This window comes from Papio anubis, chromosome 17 (genome assembly GCF_008728515.1).
Source record: "Papio anubis isolate 15944 chromosome 17, Panubis1.0, whole genome shotgun sequence".
Lineage (NCBI taxonomy): Eukaryota > Metazoa > Chordata > Mammalia > Primates > Cercopithecidae > Papio > Papio anubis.
In genome coordinates, this window is record NC_044992.1 from 69584584 (window position 1) to 69600807 (window position 16224).

General features: G+C 41.7%; 1 protein-coding gene across 1 annotated transcript in view; it reads left to right on the forward strand.

Moving 5' to 3' along the window:
* Positions 1-16224, forward strand: part of TNRC6C (trinucleotide repeat containing adaptor 6C) — a 137392-nt gene that overhangs the window by 29294 nt on the left and 91874 nt on the right. The window contains 1 exon segment of the mRNA XM_031657814.1: positions 493-819. Within this exon segment, the coding sequence (XP_031513674.1) occupies positions 493-819 (327 nt within the window).

Below are 16224 nucleotides of genomic sequence, written 5' to 3' on the forward strand. Positions count from 1 at the left end.
GTGATGGTGATGCAAACCAAGTGTGAGAACTGCTGCTCCAGTCTTACTGTATCACCTTGATTTTGCAGATTAGGAAACCAAGGCCCAAGAATAGCTGGCTCAAATGCTCAAGATTGGTTTGTGTGTAGCAAAACTAGGTCTCAAACTAGAAACTCTAGACTTCAGTCCAGCTCTGTTTCCAAAACTAGGAACTCTAGACTTCAGTCCAGTTCTGTTCCCAAAACTAGGAACTCTAGACTTCAGTCCAGCTCTTTGTTTCCAAAACTAGGAACTCTAGACTTCAGTCCAGCTCTGTTCCCAAAACTAGGAACTCTAGGCTTCAGTCCAGCTCTGTTTCCAAAACTTGGAACTCTAGGCTTCAGTCCAGTTCTGTTTCCAGAGCACTGCATTGTCATTTTTTCTCAGTGTTTGGTTATGGTTTCTTTGGTCTGGGTTGGGTTTTAAGGGGGTCTAGCTAAAGTTTTGGGTTCTTTTGCCTTTTGCTCATTTTAGTGCCAGAACCTACTAAGACCTGTTCAAGCCAGCCCCAACCTGCCGGTACCAGTACCAGTACTTCCACCAGCACTATCTCCAGCAGCAACAATGGCAAACGTTCATGTGCCGGTGGCCAGCAGCCAGCTGCATCCCGTTACCTGCCTCGTGAGGTGCCTCCACGCTTCCGCCAGCAAGAACAGAAGCAGCTATTAAAGAGAGGCCAGCCATTGCCTACGGGGACTCTAACCAGTGTGAGCCCAACCCAGGGTGCTGGGCCTGCAGGGGTAAGCCCACCTCCCCTACCTGGAGCCGGAATACAGCATCATCCCAGTAAGCTCCAACCAGGTAAAAACCACATAAGATGAGACATTCATTTTGATCTGAAAACTGTTTGCTATTTTCAGCTTTGCTGCTGAGCTATAGAAATGACATATTTTGGTCCATACTACATACACAGAGACAGACAAATTCATTTCAAGTGGGTTTTAAAATTTAATTGTGTTTTCCCTCTGTTTATTTACATTATTGCTCATGAGTTTGCAGATGGCATGAGCTACTTCAGCTGAGCTTATTTTTCATCAGAAACTAAAGGTCTGTACATTAGTTCATACGAACGCATCAAGGCAGATACTTTAGAACCCAGCAGTGAAAACTTTTCAGTAAAACCCTTTTCTCTCAATTTCCTAGTCTGTCTTATGAGTGCACACAAGCATTTTTTGCAGGGACTGATCCTTCCACTAAGTGTTTCTAACTGTAACTTAGTCACACACATTGAGCCAAGCCTGTCTGATATCTCCTCATCCTAAGCCCCGCTTCTTGTTGCTTCCTTGCCTGTAACTAGTTGTTAGCTTTGGTTTGGCTCCTAAGAAAAATCACCACTTGTTTATTTGCTTTCCAGCTGCCAAAATGTAGATGTCTCTCATTTCATGTCAGCTTCTTTTCCAATCTCCTTGACTTGATGGATTTGTACTTTTGAAAAATTCATGTACTGTAGTTTTAAGGAATTTTTGGGAGAGAACAAAGTATTTGTGGTCAACTGCCATGTTCTCTGTTAGATTCTTCAATTTTTCGGTTTCAAGTAACAACTAATAATTGGTGCTGTTTCTAGAATGGAAACTTACCTGCTCATGGTTGTGAAATTAAGGTCTGTAATTAGATATGCAAGGAGGCTTCTTAGATTGGAATTTAAAAGAAACATGTCACAAGTCATATTCTTGTTTTCTTTCATGTGCTGCTTTTTAATATGGGGACTGATTCTAGCATGACCTAAAAGTATTTATAAAAGCAATGTTTTTCAGAACTATGACTTTGGAGTATAGTCAGAACTAATATTTTTAGACAACTTTACCAAGTCTCTTCAAATAGCCTTGACTTTCATCTGCTAACCACTTTGTAGAGGGGATATAGGTCAATGATTGTCACCAAAAAGCAAGGCAGAAAAGATAAAATATATTCACTGACCAAGAGTATAGTCTCATCTATTTAGTTGCCAACCGTTTACAATCAAACGTGCTACTTTCCCAATATGGTCCTTGGGAAAATCTTAACAGAGAAAAGGATTCTATAGTTAGACCTAAATAGCTTGGTGTGTTAATTTAAGGGGCTTATTTTGAAAAACTGAATAAGAAATGTAACAGCCCTGCCTGTTCTGGTTGTATCTGGTTGTGATGTGATTGGTTGACAGTATTGCATCAGTGTTCTCATCAAATGCTGCTGGTGCAGAATGTTACTGGTATCTTCTTAGGTAAGTAGAAAATAAGCAATTAAGTCCATAAAACCTTGCTATGATAATATTCTTTCATTAAATATTTGTCTCTGTAAATATGATAACATTATCCAAGAAAATATTCCTAGTTCATAGTCCTTCTAAAATATATATTGTAGGCTGGGCACGGTGGCTCATGCCTGTAATCCCAGCACTTTGGGAAGCCAAGGTGGGCGGATCACCTGAGGTCGAGAGTTTGTGACCAGCCTGACCAACATGGAGAAACCCAGTCTGTACTAAAAATACCAAATTAGCTGGGCGTGTTGGTGCATGCCTGTAATCCCACCTGCTCGGGAGGCTGAGGCAGGAGAATTGCTTGAACCTGGGAGGTGGAGGTTGCGGCGAGCAGAGATCGCACCGTTGCACTCCAGCCTGGGCGACAAGAGCAAAACTCCATTTCAAAAAAAGGTGTGTGTGTGTGTGTATATGTATATTTTTATATACTATATATCTATCTATACTATATATATATTTATATATAGTATAAAATACATATTTTTATATACTATATACACTATATATGCATATTTATATACAATATATAGAAGAACATAAATCATTTTATGGATTAAAAAATCTCAAAAAATTGATCAATCTTTGTAGTGAGCACAAAATAAGAAATTCATTCTTGACTCCCAAACAAAAATCTTCATTTTATACCAATTTCATCTCTTCCTTAACAGTCTCTGGTATCAGAGCCAGGTGCATCTTTCTAACTCATCACCTTCATTGATGAGGGGCCCCCTCACAAATCTGCCCTGGTCACCTAGTTACTAATGTACTCTCCATTTTTCTGTCTGGCTGTGAAGGCCCTTCATAGCTGAGTCTCCCCATCATTTTTCCCTTCTACTGTCTATGGCCTACTTTCTCTTTTTTCCCTTTTTTTTTTTGAGACTGACTTTTCTCTCTTGTTGCCCAGGCTGAAATGCAATGGCACAGTCTTGGCTCACCGCAACCTCTGCCTCCCGGGTTCAAGTGATTCTCCTGCCTGGCTCAGCTTCCTGAGTAGCTGGGATTACAGGCGACTGCCACCATGCATGACTAATTTTGTGTTTTTAGTAGAGAAGAGGTTTCACCATGTTGGTCAGGATAGTCTCAAACTCCTACCCCAGGTGATCCACCTGCCTCAGCCTCCAAAAGTGCTGGGATTCCAGGCATGAGCCACCGTGCCTGGTCTCCATGGCCTACTTTCTATTATGATTGGGATTGCTTTCTTACTGTCTCACAAGTGTGCCATGCTCGCAGTCAAGTCCCCTCCCGCTATGCACACATGCTTAATTGCCCCTCCCACCCCCGCTTTCCTTCCAGTTCATTGTCACCCCGCACCCCTGAGGCTTCCCCAAGCAGCTCTGTCTCCATTCTATTCTTACAGATGTAATATGCCTAGTTTGTAACACACACCTTTACACTTACTGTATACTATATATCCTATATTTTTTGCTGATTAGGTCATAAAAGTCTTGCCTTTCAACTAAGTTGGAAATATCCTATGAAGACAATGTTTGAGGTCGGGCGTGGTGGCTGACACCTGTATTGCCAGCACTTTGAAGTCCTGGGCGGGTGAATTGCTAGAGCTCAGGAGTTCGAGGCCAGCCTGGGTAACATAGCAAAACCCCATTTCTACAAAAAGTACAAAAATTAGCCAGATGTGGTGACACGTGCCTGCGGTCCCAGCTACTCAAGAGGTTGAGGTGGGACAGTCGCTTGAGCCTGGGAGTTGGGGGTTGCAGTGAGCCAAGATCGAGTCTCCAGCCTGGGCAACAGGAAAAAATAAATAATGTCTCTGAGCTTTCTGTGATTAAGCAGAATGGGAAAATCTCTGAACCATAGGTGAGGACTTGGAAACTAGAACTTATTATGCCACCAACTAGTACTTCCATTTCTCATCTAAAATGAGAAGTTTGAACCTCTCATGACCTCTAATCTCTAAGGTCCCTGCCCTTAAATTTCTGACTCGGACACTATTCCAGTGACTTCGTTTGATTTTGTCAGTGGAAGGCCTTTCTGGAACACCATCCCATGTTGTTATGGTGTTGGCACAGGGATTGTAGGTGAGCATCAGCGTGCATGGAGGCAGTGTGGCAAAGTGGTCAAGAGACAGGCCCAATTCACTTTCCAGACCCACCACCTCCTGTGCGACCTTGACCAAATCACGTTCACTCCCTGCACTTTCGACTCATCTTTGAAATGAAGAGATTCCTAATTTTAAAGATGAGGTATTTATTTCATATTCAGCACAAGGCCTTGCTTATAATAAGTGTTGAGTAATGCAGGTGATAGTTGTTAATGTGAGACTTTGAAATATACAACAAATATGTACCCATCTTTGAAACACCATTGTGAAGCAGAGTGTTTGCAAATCCCAGTTACCTGACAAGCTGAGGGAGAAAGATCGTTTTAGCCCAGGAGTTTAAGACCAGCATGGACAACATAGCAAGACCTGTTTCAAAAAAATACTCAAATTTTTTAACTGACTAAATTCGAAAACAGTGCAGTAAAGCTTTCTCATCACTCTGTGATTTGTGTATATTTTGAAATTTCATTTGTCTGTCCTAGAGTTCTCTTTTTCATATTACAGTTGTTTAATGAATTCATATCCAGGTGAAATTGTATTAGTGTATTCCTGAGGAGTAACCAGATTTCTGGTTGCAGTGAAAGTATTTTTAGATACAGTTTGAAATAAAAGCTCTTAAAATTTTCTTAAAAGTAATACATAGATTTTCGTTGTACTTGTATCTGTCACTTTAATGCAGAAGTGACTCCTACAGTCACTTCTACATTAAAACAAAAAATAGAGTTTTATTCATGATTACATTGCTCTAACTTGTAAGGTTAAATTAAAAAGAAGTACAGAAGTACAAATGCTGGGTCAGTAGAACTAAGGTTGAATTAACCAAGCAGGGGGCAGGTGACGAATCCTTAGGAATTTAACAGCACACCATTTCTAATGAAAAGCAAAGTGAAACTGGGAGTTCTTTCAGCTTAGCACATGGATTTCTGTGTTTTTCCCAGGTGTGTTAGTATGTAAGCTCTTTGTGTCCTCCCCACAAGTTTTAGTGTGCTTAGCAAAAACTAAAGAAGGTGATGTATTCGTGGAAGGAATCGATGGAGTTCAAGTCACCTTTGTCATAGCTTTAAAAAGTTGCACAGTGAAGATTTGTGGGCATCCTCGTTTCCCCATAACTGAGTATTTGACCAGTTGCCCGCTGCTTTCCCGTGGAAGTAAATGTTATAGTCCCGTACTGTACTAATGGAAAACTTACGTGTCCATTGCAATAAACAGGATTTATGGATAAAATTAAGCAATAGAGGAGCAGAAATGGGAGCATTTTTAAAGAGTTAAAAATGGAATTTGTAGCATTTTTAGCTGTGTAAGTATAGATAAAATTTATATACTATTACAGTACAAGGCAACTGGTGAAATTAGAAAAGAGACTTACATAGGCCAGGTGTGGTGGCTCATGCCTGTAGTCCCCACACTTTGAGAGGCCGAGGCGGGTGGATCACCTGAGGTCAGGAGTTTAAGACCAGCCTGGCCAACATAGCAAAGCCCCATCTCTACTAAAAATACAAAAATTAGCTGGGTGTGGTGGCAGGTGCCTGTAACCCCAGCTACTCGGGAGCCTGAGGCAAGAGAATCACTTGAATCTGGGAGGCAGAGGTTGCAGTGAGCTGAGATCATGCCACTGTACTCCAGCCTGGGCAACAGAGCAAGATTCCATAAAATAAAATAAAAAAAAAGAAAAGAGACTTAGTCTGACAGTTATTTATTTCATTGTTCTTTTTCTTTATATAGCACATGCTTCCTAACAGGATGTAAATCAGTAGATTCATCTGGCTCTTGCAACACTTTGTCATAATTCACCTTTTGATTTACATTAATCTGCAAGCTTGTTTCTTTAGAAAATTGCAACCACACGTTGTGCCATTTCTTAGACAAACTAGTGTACTAGCTTCACACTCTTTCACTCTTTTTCCTTTTCTTCCTGTGTGAGAATGTTCAGGTAGCAGTGCCACACTTGGCTTGCACAGCTCTGAGAAGGGAGGAAGATGCTAGCCTTTCAGAACTGTGGTTTTGTCATGTGTGTCATCTTTTGTTCATTGAGCAGAATATTTGTTGAATGCCTACCGAACATCACATACCCGGCACTGGGGATGCACAATTCATGAGTGAAGTGTTTTGGAATAACCAGTAAGTAAGCCACTTCCAGGTGCTGTAACAGAGGTAAGGATAGAGTGCCACATGGAAAGGACAACTAACCCAAACTACAGATAGGGGACTGCAAGGAAGTCTTCCTGATGGAGGTGATACGAGCGGAGTTTCAAGTTAGCTGTGCCGGGCAAAGAAGTTGAAAGGGCGTTGCAGGTGGAGTGACCTGCATGCACGAAAAGCGCAGACCCCCAATTGTAAAGCCTCTCAGTAACCGCTGCAGGCTCGTTGTGGCGGGGGGGCAGCGGGAAGATCTAAGGCTCAAAAAGTAGGCTGTTGGTATTACTAAGTAGTAGTAATAAACCAGCATAAAAGCTTTTGGTAATAGAGTCAAATTAAATTCAGATTTAAAGCTCTTCCAACAAATTGCTTTTGGAACTTGATAGACTAATTCTGAAGTTCATTTAGAAGAGCGAATGTACGTGAATAGAAGAGCCAAAAAACTGAAAAAGCATAATGAGCTATCACTGGGAGCTGTGATCCTTGAGTAATTTTAACAGTGTGTTTCTAGGGCAGGAGTAAACACAGATCCAGGAACTACGATATAAAGAGAGCAGGGGGAAAAACAGATGTATACACGGAGAGTTGCAGATCACTGAGAAAATAGTGATTCAGATCAATATTGAGTGCTGGAAAGCCATATGCAAGACAAATATAAGAACTACAGAAAGATGACCTAAGAGTATTTTCTAAATATTGGGATAAAATGTTAATCATAAGCCATGAAAAGAAAGACTGACAGATTTGAGGGTATACAAATTTAAAATTTTTGTACATGAATATGAATAAAATCTGAGGGGACATGTTTACAGTGTAAATAGCAAAAGGTAAATATCTCAAAAATACCAAGCGTTCCTACAAATCAAAAGAAAAACAGTCCAATACAAGAATGGGCAAAGAATGTGAACAGGCAGATCATAGAACTACCACAAATGGGTCCTAAGTATGTTGAAAGTATTCCCTTGTGGCTGGGCGCAGTGGCTCACGCCTGTAATCCCAGCACTTTAGGAGGTTGAGGTGGGTCGATCACGAGGTCAGGAGATCGAGACCATCCTGGCTAACACGGTGAAACCCCGTCTCTAATAAAAATACAAAAAATTAGCCGGACATGGTGGTGGGCGCCTGTAGTCCCAGATACTTGGGAGTCTGAGGCAGGAGAATGGTGTGAACCTGGGAGGCAGAGCTTGCAGCAAGCCGAGATCGCACCACTGCACTCCAGCCTGGGCGACAGAGCGAGACTCCGTCTCAAAAAAATAAAAATAAAAAAAGTATTTCCTTGTCATCAGGGAAAAGATAAATAGAAACAGCATTGATAGACCACTTTCACTTACCAAATTGTCAAAACTTTAAATCTTGTTAATATCCCTCTATTACAATAACACAGTACTATGGATTGAGTGCTTACCATTTGCAAGGTCCAATTGCTTTACACATATTAACTCATTTAATCTTCTCAAGACCCTGTAACCACCGCAGACGATCAGCAAGAGTGTGGGAAAAGGCGACACTGGTGTGCTGTTGGTCGGAATGTAAGTAGGCATTTGGCAGGATTTATCAAAATGTTGGGTAATATGACCTAGCTGCTCAGATACAGGAATACATCCTGCAGACACCTATAGCACAGCTCTTTACTGACGACTGAATGCTCTGTGGTTGTTCTCTGCCCAGTGGCATGAATTAATGACAGGCAAGTTGGAACGTGTCAAGACACAGCAGGGACAAAAACAGAGTTGACTGTATTTTTTACAGAACAGGCAACAGGTGTAGATAGCATTAGACTTCCAGTGACCAGGAATCTCACTGTATCCTGTGACAATAAAGAGCAGCCCATGTTTGAGAACCAGGTGAACTTTTGCTAGGCTGCAGGTCCCCACAGAACAACAATTTCAAATCTTGCCCCCCAACTCCCTACCTCTTACCAGGTCAGCCATCCCTTCTGTTCTTGGTGTCAACTTCTTGCTGTCACCCACTTTGGCCTGGGCGTTGGGCAGAAGCGTCATTGGTTTTGTAGCATTATTGATGTCACAAGTATCCCATTTTAGAAGGTAACCAAGACTTCTAATACTTGCATGCAAAAATAAGTCCTAGATGCTTTTAATATTTGATAATGCTGATGTTGAAGTGAAATTCAGTCAAGTGAAACCAATTTTGTAATGGGCTAACAATTCTAAACATAGCTTTCTGGCATCCAGCTGAGCCTCCTGCCAGTGGTTAATGCTGTGACTGTTCTCAGGCAGCATCCTGTGGCAGCCATCCCTCATGGGAAACACAGGCTTGCACACAAAGGCATCCAGAGCAGACAGGGCAATAAAGGCCTAGAAATGCCCTCTAAGGACTGGGAGAACAACAGAGGGGAGCCTACAACAAGCCCGAGAGGAGGAGAGCCTGTGGGCATTTCAGCTGTCAAAGGGCTGGCCTGAGAGCCCCGCTGACCCTGGGCAGCCCCAGAGGACAGAGGTGGAACGAGAGTGGCGGAAATATAGGGTGGTGGGCAGGGTTTTCAGGTTTCTGGAAGAACTTTTATTCCTTCCCCCTTCACTGGCAGTAGCCGGAGAGAGACGGTCAGTTATTGCCAATGGTCGAAGGGCTTCTGCGAGGCAGACAGGCCAGGGTGCCTCCCAGCCCTGATTCCAGGTTCTCTTTAGAGAAAGACTATTACCAGCAAATGAAACATTGGCCTTCTCATAAAATAATACAGGGAAAAGTAGATTTGTAAATTCACATACTGATTTGGATGGGAGTTCATTTAGCCAAATCGCAACAGATCTTAACTGGGAAGATGACTATTAGTAAGTACAGTGATTTCCAGAGATTCCAAAGAATGCCACCTGATCATGTCATGTTCAGTGCAGATTATGTTTCTGCAAGTTTGCAGGATAACTCCAGCTTGAAACACTTGAGAGCTTTTATCGTCAAAAAAATAATAATAATAACTTCTTGTGCCAAAGGCGGAACAATGTACTGTTTTGGTGGCTGCTTTGTACATTTATAAACAGAGGCTTTGATTAATATATGGCAGTGTTTGCTACTTAGATCTTTTTTAGATAGAGGCAGGAAAGTAAGAAGCTGGACACTTGCCAATTTACATATGGGGCTCATTTAGAATATTACAGCTAGTGTTGGCATGCCAAATGTTTAGGAGTTGTTTAGAAAAAGAGAGAAAGAAAGAGCGGAAAACAAAGGCAGGATGAGTTTATTCGCCTGCAGCCAATAGGCAAAATGCCGTTATTATTTTGGCTGACTTTCAAAAACACAGAAGAAAAGTGGCTGTGATGCTAATTGTAACTGGGTCCTGAAGTGAAAATGTTTGTGACAATTGAAAGAATTTAAAGAGGAAGGAAGATCGGTTTAGTGTCAGCTGCAATTAGATAATCAAAGCTGTAAAATCCCATCCGTCCATGCCTCCACCCCTAGTTGAAGGGGATGATTCGGGTGCCTCCTGGAGTAGAAAGGGCATTGCCCAGCCCTGCCCGGCTTGCGGCCGCGGGCGCCCGCGGGTGGCCCGGACGCAGGCTGGCCCCGGGAGCTTCCTGGCAGCTCCCTGGCAGCTCTACAGGAGGCGGCTCTCGCTGTACCCAGCCGACATGTTGTAGCGAGAGGCCAGGCGAGCCTAGATGCAGGAGTAGAGGCAGCTGTGCACGCGAGGTGGCGTCTCCTAGGAGGGTTGGGCGGCACCGTCTGCAGGTATTTCCTCACCCGTCAGCCCCTCGTAGAGCAGAAGAAACGGAACAAACACAGAACACATAGTGGCTGCTTCTCGCCAGTCCGTTTGTGACATAACATTCCAGCGTGTGAGTGGTAGCTCCGCGTCCCTAAGCTCTTGGCTGCAATTCAGATTGGATAAAATGGCGTCTTGGAAAAGAGCTGTTTGCTAAAGATCTGCCGCACTGAGCAGAGACTTACCCGTGGCTTTCCCTACTGTGGGTTCTCTCTGCCGGGCTGGCACGGGCAGGCCCTCCCAAATTAGGAAGCAAGCCTCCTTTGCCCCCGGTTTCCTTCTTTATTTAATAGATTCTTAACCTTGAAGAAGGAATCTCATTTTACTGCCGTTTTGAAGAAAAACACAAGGCAACAAACTTATTCTTTTGGACACTTTCTGTGTTTCCAATAAATCTTGTACTGTGTTCTGCATTTCATAATTCCTTGTATTTATAGTAGTTGACAGATGAAATGTTTGGGAGTCTGTCCAGCAATGGAATTTTGAATTCAAAGTACTTTCTCCCTGAGATATTTACACCCAGTAAATGCAGTAGAGGGGGAGGCATCTTTGGTTTTCAAAAGCTGAAAGCAGTTGTAGCATTTATCCTGCCCCTGAAAACCAAGCAGCGAAGGATTTGTGGTATCAAAGTGAACAATATCAAATATGCCTTAGTGAACATATATTGTCAACTGTTGAAAGCATTGGGAACTAGTTTTTATAACTATAATGTATTATTTCAGCTAAAAGGACTGTGATGATAAAGAATGAACGCATTTACTGTTTGTCAGTGTTAGCACCAGTTAAGCGTTCTGCACGCCTCTGAGTAAATCTTGTCCACACTTTCCTATCTGATTAAATCTCATACCTCATTAAAATTTTGCTTACCATAGCTTTTGGAAGCTCTTCATTAAATACTTTTCCAGGAAAAATTTATCTTTATATGCAAACATTTTGGAATTTAAAGACAAAGGAAAGCTTTTCTCTTTCAACCATGCTATTATGTAATCCTTTTTAATTTAATCACTTAAGACAGTTATGTAGCTTAGATTTTTATAGACACCTATTTATAGACTGTGTAAACCACTTAACAGCTGAAGAAAAGAGAATTTAACGTTATACATGAGCTTCATTTCTTTTCTCTTTTTAAGACTTTTTTAGGGGAAGAATTATTTGATAATAGAATGATGTGGTGGGAAGAGCACTAGACTGTATTCTGAAAACCCAGATTTCAGTTTATTCCTTACTGCTTATTAGTTACAAACCCTGGCCACTTGGCCTCTCTGAGCCTGTTTCTTCATCTATAAAACTGACATTGTTTGTAAGGTTCAGTTAAGCCGATGTGTATGGAAATACTTCAAACTCTGAAATGGTATAAAGTATGTGATGTCTTATGAATATGAGGACTTTCATTTATAAACTCTTTCAGTCTTGCTGTGTGTCAGGTGTATGGATTTAAGCCTTGGAAAGCTCCTGTGCTGAACAGGACAGTCTAGAACAGCTGTAAGAGAATTCAATCTTGGTTCATTTCAGAGTTTTCATTCATTTCAAAATGGCTACTCTTAAAGGTCAGTCATTTCACAGATTTTTTTTTTTAACGACGTTTACTTTTTTAGACTACATTTTCATTTTTGGAATAAATCCTGGTATTCTGATTAAAAATATGTGGGTGATGGTGGTGATGATGATGGTGGTGCTATTGGCGATGGTGATAGTGATGATGCAGTTGGTGATGATGGTGGAGATAACGATGATGGTAGTGGTGATCACGGTGATGGTGCTGGTGGTGATGATGGTGATGGTGGTGGTAATGACGGTGTTGTTGGTGATGGTGGTAACAATGGTGATGGTGGTGGTGGTGATGAGGAGGAAGAGGAGACGTTCAAAGATTTGATAGAGTAGAACTAAAAGCATATTTTAATTAGTTCAGTATGCAATACAGTCCCCGGTTTGGGGGTTTTATATTTATAATTTTCAGAGAGATCCCTAAGCCTGCCCTTCAAAAGAGAGTTTATAAGTGGTAGGTACTTTTTTCTTTTTCCATGAACCTGCATTGAATTTTCAGTAAAATTAATTTTTGGAGAGCCAGACCATTTGATGAGGTGGAAGAACCAAGAAGTAAGGAACAAGAGAGCAGCAAAAGTATGGAAAAAAGGAAAAAAGAATAGCAGTATGTCTCGTAATGGTAGCCAAACATGGAATGTCAGCAGCTGCAGCCTGAAACTCCAGTGGGCTGGGCTGGCTGGGCACACTCCCTGCTCCTCTTCTGTGACAGAAGATGTACCAGGCCACAGCATGGCCGTGAGGCTGCAGCCTATCCCAAGAAGCGCAAAGAGGCTATTAGAGGTGGGAGAAAAGAGATGGTTGATTCACTGGTTCCTTTTTAAGTAAAATAGCATTGTTCCAAGTTGACTTCTGTAGTAAAACTTATATTTTTTATAATTGTTTTTATTTTTCTGGGTACATAGAAGGTATATATATTTATGGGTTACATGAGGTATTTTGATACAGGCATGCAATGTGTAATAATCACATCAGGATGAATGGGGTATCAGTTATCTCAAGCATTTATCCATTGTGTTACAAATAATCCTATTATACTCTTTTATATTTTTAAATGGACAGTGAAATTATTTTTAGCTATAGTCAGCCAGTTATGCTGGTAATTACTAGGTCTTATTTATTCTTTCTAATTATTTTTTGTACCCATTAACCATCTCCACTTCTCCCCAACCCTCACTCTCCCACTACCCTTCCTAGCCTCTATCTTCGTAAGTTCAGTTATGTTCATTTTTAGCTCCCACAAATAAGTGAAAACATGCAAAGCTTGTCTTCCTCTGCCTGGCTTATTTTAATTAACATAGTGACCTCCAGTTCCATCCATGTTGTTGCAAATGACAGGATCTTATTCTTTTTATGGCTGAACAGTATTCCATTGTGTATATGTGCCATATTTTCTTTATTCATCTGTTTATGGACACGTAGGTTGCTTCCAAATCTTGGTTGTTGTGAGTAGTGCTGCAGCAAACATCAAAGCTATCTCTTCAATATACTGATTTCCTTTCTTTTGGGTATATACCTAGGAGTGAGGTAGTGTAACTTATTATCAAACCCTATCTATGTTTTCAACAGAGATTCATAGTCTCAGTTGTAATTTTTTCTAACTAAAAAGGATTTTGAACTGTCAGTTCCTCTTGTACTAACTTTTCTGAATAGATAATCCAGTATTTTTGCGAATAACTTCAGTTAAGTTGGTTGCTAGTCAACATGGCAACCTAAGCTTAATCTTAATTTTACCTTCAAGACTGAAAATTTAAGCATCATTTACTAGCAAACTGCTTTCAAGTATTGATAAGAATTATTTATTCATTCATTCATTCAATGGATGTTTATTTACTGCTTCTTCTCTGTCAGGTACTCTGCTGAACACTGGCAATAAAAATAGGACCAAAATAGGCACCGCTTGCCTTCATGGTGTTTACAGCCTAGAGGGAGAACCAGCCAGTCACACGATGACTCACACTAGAATGTGTGCTCCATGAGAGAGAGGCCGTTCATCTTGTTTATGACTGCGTCCCCAGCACAGTAACTGCACATAGGAGGCACTCAATAATAGTTATTGTTTCAATCGAGTTGGCAAGCTCTGGGCCCATGAGCCACATCTGGCCCACCACCTATTTTTGGAAATAAAGTTTTGTTGGCACACAGCCACACTCATTCTGCTTTTATGCCACTGCAGCAGAAATGAGTAGTTGTGACAGAGACTATATGGCCCAGAGAGCCTGAAGCATTTTGGCTATTAGGCCCTTTACAGAAATGGTTTGCCACCCTGGTTGGTCTAAGTGACTTGAAAGGAAGACTGTTACAATGAATGTATGAGGGAGTCATAACTATGGAACAAAAATGTCCCAAATTAAATGTCCATGGATTTGAGATAGGAAAAAAGAATAGACATTGAGCCCAGGTAGGGGATGGCACCTTTAACAGCCCTGTCTTTGGGAGGGCAGGACACAGATGGCACCTTGAGGAACTGTCTGGAGCACAGAGCAAGAGAAAGAATGATATGAGCGGCCTCAAAAGAGACCCAACCGTTGGTGACACACTGGGCATTCATTTGGAAAAGAGCACTGTATGCAGTGTTGGGCACATTGTTGAGGGGGTGGGGGGCACAGGAGGGGGCGTGGGTAGAGACCTGTTGGAAAGTTATTGACAGTAATCCAGTCAAGATATGAGGGTGCTTGGAATAGGGGCAGTTAGAGGGAAGTTTTGTTTCTTGTTTTAATGGAAAAGGTTCTAGAAATACCCGGTATGTAAACTCAACAGGCATGACTTCATCCTTATGGCATCCTATATGGCCATCCTTATGGCACTTCAGCTGTTAGGGGTGGATATTGGCCTTTGTAGAAGTGACTTTGCTTCCTGCCAGTATTGCCCTGTTGATGGTTATTTTGCTGTGGCATAGTTGAGATCTACACCTCAAAGCCTGGGAAGGTCAGAGTAAGAGACGTCATTGTAGTGGAAGTGGTTCCCTCAGAAGACAGATGTGCTTGTTCAAAGCAATCTGGGCTGTACAAGTGCAGCTGATTGGTGACTTCAGCTAGAACTCAGATTGTAGCACTGTGCATTTATGGTTTTTTTTGCCCAGGAAACATATATTGTTTGCCTATATGTGGCAAGCATTTTGAATGGAAAACTAAAAAGATATTTGCCATGCCCTCAAGGAACTCACCTTCAGAAATTAGACACTTAATTAAGGGATCAGATGGGTTTTTGATCAGACTGCTCTGCCACCTGATTTGGATCACATTTAAGCATAAAAATTAAAATTTTTAAAAATATTTTTTCAATAGAAGTATACAGAAAATAATGTAACTATATTCACAATAGAGATTTAACATAATAGCACGCCAAATTTGCTTCAGGACTCTCTGTTTTAGAAATGTTATAGGTATCACCCTCCAACTCCATTCTGGTCCCCATCCCACCCCCAGAGGGAACCACAATTCAAAAATCTTAGTGTTGTGTCACTTTCATCTAGAGTGTGACATTAAGGTGCATTTCTTAATTATTAATGAGGTTGATTATTTTTTCATATGTTAATGGCTTATGAGTTTTCTCTTTTTTTTTTTTTTTTTTTTTTTTTTTTTTGAGACTGAGTCTCGCTCTGTCACCCAGGCTGGAGTGCTGTGGCCGGATCTCAGCTCACTGCAAGCTCCGCCTCCCGGGTTCACGCCATTCTCCTGCCTCAGCTTCCCGAGTAGCTGGGACTACAGGCGCCCGCCACCTCGCCCGGCTAGTTTTTTGTATTTTTTAGTAGAGACGGAGTTTCACCGTGTTAGCCAGGATGGTCTCGATCTCCTGACCTCGTGATCCGCCCGTCTCGGCCTCCCAAAGTGCTGGGATTATAGGCTTGAGCCACCGCGCCCGGCCTAGTTTTCTCTTTTTTAAATTGCCTGTTCCTATCCTTTTCCCATTTCTGATTGAGTTGTTGGCCTTTTTCTTACTGATTTTTAGGATTCTTTTTTTGAGATGGAGTCTCACTGTGTTGCCTAGGCCGGAGTGCAGTGGCTCAATCTCGGCTCACTGCAACCTCCACCTCCCAGGTTCAGGCGATTCTCCTGCCTCAACCTCCCAAGTAGCTGAAATTACAGGCGTGCACCACCACTCCCAGCTAATTTTTGTATAAGTAGAGTCGAGGTTTCACCATGTTGGCCAGGCTGGTCTTGAACTCCTGACCTCAGGTGATCCACCCGCCTCAGCCTCCCAGAGTGCTGGGATTACAGGCGAGAGCCCCTGCGCCTGGCCAGGAATTCTTTAATCTAATAACCATACTACATTATCTGTTGTATCTTCTTCCTGCTGTGGCTTGTTTTTTTAGCTTTCATTATATGATATCTTTTGTTATATAGATGTTTTTAATATTAGCATAGTCAAATTTATCACCTGTTTATGTCTTATATATTTCATGTCTTCTATAAGAAGATACAATGTCCAGGGTCATAAAGATGGTCTCCTGTGTTTCCTTAGTAAGCTTTAAGTAGTTTTGCTTTTCCTAATTAGCTCTTTACTTTATCTAGA